This window comes from Rhyacophila brunnea, unplaced genomic scaffold, assembly GCF_057557595.1.
Source record: "Rhyacophila brunnea isolate RB1 unplaced genomic scaffold, BYU_Rbru_1.0 scaffold_14, whole genome shotgun sequence".
Lineage (NCBI taxonomy): Eukaryota > Metazoa > Arthropoda > Insecta > Trichoptera > Rhyacophilidae > Rhyacophila > Rhyacophila brunnea.
In genome coordinates this window covers 34918855-34924854 of record NW_028232796.1, presented here as the reverse complement: position 1 = coordinate 34924854, position 6000 = coordinate 34918855, and the positions used below count along the sequence as shown (strand labels likewise).

At 34.1% G+C, this 6000-nt stretch overlaps 1 protein-coding gene across 1 annotated transcript in view; it reads right to left on the bottom strand.

The window, feature by feature from the left end:
• Positions 1 to 373: 373 nt before the first annotated feature.
• The window catches only part of Cln7 (CLN7/MFS domain-containing 8), a 64977-nt gene continuing 59350 nt past the window's right edge, over positions 374 to 6000 (bottom strand). The window contains exons 4-5 of the mRNA XM_085942226.1: positions 4399 to 5003; positions 374 to 1788 (exon numbers count right to left, since the gene is read on the bottom strand). Coding sequence (XP_085798352.1) covers positions 1519 to 1788; positions 4399 to 5003 — 875 coding nt within the window. The 3' untranslated portion in view covers positions 374 to 1518. The remainder of the gene's footprint in view (positions 1789 to 4398; positions 5004 to 6000) is intronic.

Genomic DNA, 6000 nt, shown 5'->3' with positions numbered 1-6000 from the left:
GGGAATCAAACCCAGAACTCCGTGATGGAAGGCCAGCGCCTTGCACACTGCACCACGAGAGCCGCCAATGGTATCAAGTTTTGTATGCGTATGTTTATCTTGATAACTTTTTATAGTATTGACTGAGGCCGAGTTGGTAGAGTGGTTGAATATAAAGACCCCATGGCTTCAAGTGATTGATCCGCCAACTGGATAATTTTTTATGATTATCAATAAAATAATGAAGACGAAACCAAATTCATCTTGAAGTCCTGTAAGTATGACTATCCTAACATTTTTTTTATCGATTAACGCCTTTCGCTATTGCCTAACTCTCTTCAACAGACACTCTTCGCCACTGATGTGACTGTAACAACGCAAAATTAGTATTTTTGATGAAATTTGTAAACCTAGAATGGCAACCCTAACTAATAAAATAAACGATTAAACAAAATTCACTAACATGGCAAGACCATTACAAACTTAAAATAATAGGTAAATAAGAAGACGCATCGATAGAATATTTCCGAACACCCAAAAAGTATACATAGAACTATCAAATTAGCTTAATGACATTTAGTTTTGGGTGAAATAAAAGTAAACAAACGGCTCTATAAAATAACTTCCAAGACAGTTCTGTAGTTCTTTGGTCACATAGTCAGTAGGGTATATGCAAAAGGGATAGTTTGCCTACTCGATGGTCCGACCAATTGAAGGATGCTACATACTTCTCAGCTATGCAGATGACAAAATGCAGGAATCGCTGGAAAGATATAACTAGGATACTTAAAAAGCGTCTCGATCCGTGAGGAATACGAAAATCAAGAATTAAGTTATGTTACAATAACAGAGCAGTATGATTATTTTCCCAATTTATAATATTATAATTATTATTATGTATAGCAGATTTTCAAGCCAATCACAAATAGATTTCAGAGATATAATATAGAACAATAACCTGACATCTGTGAGATAACAATAAATTTAATTATATTCAACTATTAAATTTCTGTATTTTGAACGCGTTTAGTACCTACCATAAAAATGCTGAGATTTAATAAAACTTCCATGTATCTCTGTTTCATAAATCTGCAAATTGTATAAACAAATTGTGATTATCGTTTGTATAATATATTACTTGTTAGCAAGACTCTTTCATAGATGTCATTGTTTTTTTGCTTTGAAAATACACTATTTTAATTGATAAATACGTGGAAGATTTAAAAATAGATTAATAACCATATTGGTATGTCAAGATAGACCATAATATGACGCTCCACAGTGTGGAGGTATGTCAAATTTTTTTATGAACATGCTGTTGCTTGCGTTTATGTCCTTGGTCAAAATAACAACATGTAATTTTTATACAAGTAGTAAAATTCGATGAACGGCAAACAATGTATTTAAAAAAAACTACTTAACCATAGTGTATAAGTAAACTAGGCGTGTTTTGAAACTGACCTTTAATATAGAATACATAGATGTAGGGTAAATTTGAATAAAAAAAAAATAGTATAACTATACAATAACATTTGTTTATCAAGAAGGATTGTCAATGCCATTATCTTTGGGTGATAGTTTGCGCATTTCCTGCATCTCGGTGTCACTCACTGCAGTTTTCTCACATAAGTCTGGCGGGATGAGTTTTTCGTTAATTACTTTGATCCACCCCATCGACAGGATCATGATAACAGTTGTGATGGTAAAGGTCCAGATTGGTCCCAGCTTCGTGTAGACGAAACTTACAAAGACTGGCCCCATCACACGTGACAAGCATCCGCTCCCAGTCAACAGACCCATCCATACACCCTGGAAAAGAAACAACCGAATGCATGTTATTTTCATAGTCGTAGGTAATTTATTGTTTTTATATTCAAGGTTTTATCAATTTTCATTGAAGAATAACCAAAGAATTTTAACTATTAAGGCAATACCTCTACCAGCCACAGGCACCTAGCGGAAAAATACGAAGTTTGCAATTTGAGACTTTTTTTGATAATTTACAATTTAAACTGTATTAACATTAAAAGAAAAATATTTTTTATTTTAAGTCAAAGATAAACTTACAATAATTGTAAAAAAATGTTATAAAATGTAAATTTGTTAAAGGATCCCATCTTATTATGATATATTATTTTATGGTCATATTTATTATTAAAATTTGATTTATTAAGTTTTCTATGTTTTACCTAAGAGATTTTTGACTTATATAGTTATTGTCCCAATATTCATTTAGCTGCTAGGTAAATGAATCGTAAGATTTAGTAGACTTTTTAAGCTTCGTTTTCATATATTTAGACTTTGTTTTCAAGAGAAGATTACCTTAAATGCTTTTGGGAATAATACTCCTATTACAAGACATAGGTACCTATTGATTATAAATATTCACAGTAAAAAAAATCATAGCGTAAGACCTGCCCAAAAAAGACATTGTCGATGAACATTTCACACACAGTTATACGTTTGAGTTTATTTATTTATTTAAGAATATAAAACATTGTGGACATAACAAATCTAAATTCAAGACGTACACAACATGAGATTTACATTATAACAAATATTACAATATAGAATATAATAATAATAATAACAGAAAAACTAATTAAATCAAAACATACTAAAGTACAATTTCATACAGAAAAATAAAATTTTGAAAACAAAAAACATACAATTTTACACAGAAAAATAAAGTTTCAAAAACAAAATACAAAGTACATCACTGAAAATGTCTATGTCTTTAGGGAGCGCATTTACTAATCTTGCACCCCTCGCTAATGGTGCCTGATAGGCTTGACACGAGGAAACGGTTCCGATCCAGAATTAATCATGGCTGCGACCACGTAGGTAATTGGCAGTCGCATGTAAATTCAAATTTATTAGGACACCAGTATTGGAAACCATCCCTCGCGCTAACAAGCAAAAGTGTTTCAAGAGAAGAAGAGACCGACGAGATTCAAAAGAATGAAAAGTAAGCATGCCTTGTAGAAAGGCAGTCGGAAAATAATCAATCAGACGAATTATTGAAAGGAAAATAGTTAACTATCTTAAAATAAAGACATCAAAGAAATTTCTTCTGGACGCGTTCTAAAATAAGCTTAGAAGAAAACTCATAAGGACACCAGATAATCGACCCATATTCAAGAATGCTACGCACTAATGAGACGTAGAGTGTACATAATACATTTGGACTCTTTTGGAGTTGCGCACGCCACTGCCGCCCCGCCGAACACCGTCCACTCAGGCGTTAGGCTTAGTGTTTTTCTTATTGTACCTTTTTTAATTTAATATTTTATAAAAACACAGAAAAACGTTCGCAATATATTTTTGTCTACTTTGTCGGCGACATAATCCATCTTCAAAAAATATTTTTTTACAGCCAATAACAAAAGCGGCGTCTAAGAAAAATTGGGGCTAGATTCAGATGTGAGTGTTTTTAGAATAATTCTTGATTACTTCTTGTCCATGTCGCCAAATATATTATATGCCCGCCATTGCACTTTAGGCTATAAGTGTGCTACTGATGAAAATAAGGTTGGGAACCCCCGGGATAGAAGATATCATAATACAGTACACTCTCAGTAATCCGCCGCTCGATTATCTGACAACTACTATAATCTGCCGTTATTTTTACTAGCACAAAATCAAGCTCTATAATTCGCCGGTGTTCGATTGTCAAATTCAGTAGTCCGCCGCGTACAAGTATACAACGCAGATGAGACGGGTTTATTTTGGAAAGTTCTCCTTCGTAAAACGTACGTTCATCGCGAAGAAAGTAATGTACCACGGAGGAAAGTGCCCAAGGACCGCATAACAGTTATGCCGTGCTCCAATGCAACCGGGACATGCAAAATGAAACTTTTGGTAATAGGTAAAGTCAGGAATCTTAAGCTATTCAAGATTATCTGCATCACTGAACAACTAGTTGTGACAAATGATTTACTATGCCGTGCTCCAATGCAACCAGGACACGCAAAATGAAGCTTTTGGTCATAGGTAGTCAGGAATCTTAAGCTATTCAAGATTATCTGCATCACTGAACAACTAGTTGTGACAAGTGATTTACTGTTTAATATTTAGTTAATAAACTTAGTTTATAAATATATATAATTTAGTAAATACTTGATTTTGATTATAAATAAAACCGTAATTTGCTAGTACAAATTTCTCAAAAAAAACTTTTTACAAAATACCTGTTTTAATTTTTACCATATTTTGTATGTCTGCACTATAATCCGTCGCTTTCACTAATTACACACTAGTCTGGTTTTTGGGGTGGCGGATTACTGAGAGAGTACATACTGTAGTATTAATTATAAAGAAATCTTGTAGATAGGTAAATAAAACATCTTGCTCATATAGAACAAAAGAACACAATATAAATGATGCTCCGTTTAAAATATCTCATTAGATCATTATTACCTGCGGTCTGGGTCCCAGAATCTTGGAAAAGATAGTCTGTATCATCGTTACTCCCAATGGATAGCCGATCGAGGCGCACACGTACGCCAAGAAGAACTGTGTGACTGTCATGGCGGGAGTATACTCGCACCAAGGCTGCGAGGCCACCGGACATCCCAGCAGCTCTTCATCATCCGCCAAGTGAATCATCATCTCTCCCATCGTGTAATTGGTGAAATTGAGACTTGTGCTCATCTCTTTGATAACGGCCAGGGTCATGTTTTCCGGCAGGGCAAGCACAGGAGGGTCCGGCCCCCACGGTATCAGAAACACAGACCCCAGCATCGTTATCAGAAATCCGCCCCACAGTAACAATTTCCGCTCTTGGAATTTTCTCGTCAACTTTCCGGTGAGCGAGAACACCGCGATAGCGATCAGAGCGCCGATGCTCATGATTATCCCCATGTTGTAGAGGGATCTCTTCTTGGACCAGGCGAATTGGTCCATCGTCAAGGAGGTCGCCAACGTCTCCACCAGCACAAAGTTGAAAACCAAGATGAAGAAGGCGAATATGAGAGACCAAGCGGTGAGATAGTCTGGAGTCACAGATTGCCATGTATCTTTTTCTGAAAAGGCAAAATATAATTTATTATATCAATTTAATAACATTTTTTGAATAATCTGTTACAGCTGATATTGTAAATTCTGTGACCAATGTAAAAATTTTAAAATCGGTTATAAATTACAAATTAACCATAATATTAATTCAAATAATTACAAGATAAGAAGAACTTTTTACATCAACGTTTTTAAATTTTCTGTTGAATTATTATGCTCAATATGCTCAAGCTTGTACTTGATATGAAGTAAATAAAAAACACACAAACAAATATAGAATACTGAAATGTCATTTTGATTTCCATAGTAACGCATGTATATATTAATAATTTCGTTGCTAGGACCACCCACTTAGCAACCAATAATAGTGTCTTCCGAAATAACTTTTCATAGAAAACAGAATTGACTGAAAATTAATTCAATTCTACTTAAAGATGGCTAAAAGTATTAATAGAATGCATGTGCATCGTGTTTTGATATATTCTAAAAGTTTCAAATGTCTAGCTAGTTGGGAAGTTAGTTAAAAATCGATTGCAAGATTTGTACCGGACAAATAAGAATACGAGCTAATAAAAACGTTGTAAAAAAGAATGAGTTGACTTCACATACAAAATGGTCCAAAACTTAATCTTCTTTTGGCTTTCCAGAAAAGTAATAATTTTAGACTTATCTCCTTTTTCTTATGTCAGTTTTGTCAACATAGCAGATATTATCACAGTGGTGCCCTTAGACAAAATGCCACCCTTAGGCAGACTTGCCAAATCCTTTCATTTCTAGTCTCAAATTGTTAGGTGTATAGTTACCTACCCATCTTGGGAGTGGGCAGGAGAAAATTAGGATTTGCAATCTTGTTTGAATTTTTATCCCGAAATCCTGGAGTTTTGAATGTTTTTTTTAATAAAAATCTAAATATATCTTTGTCGACCAATGAAGAGTTACTTAAAAATGGCGATGGTTAAAGAAAATTAATGTTCTATTGTTAACAGGATTATTAGGGCATCAAAA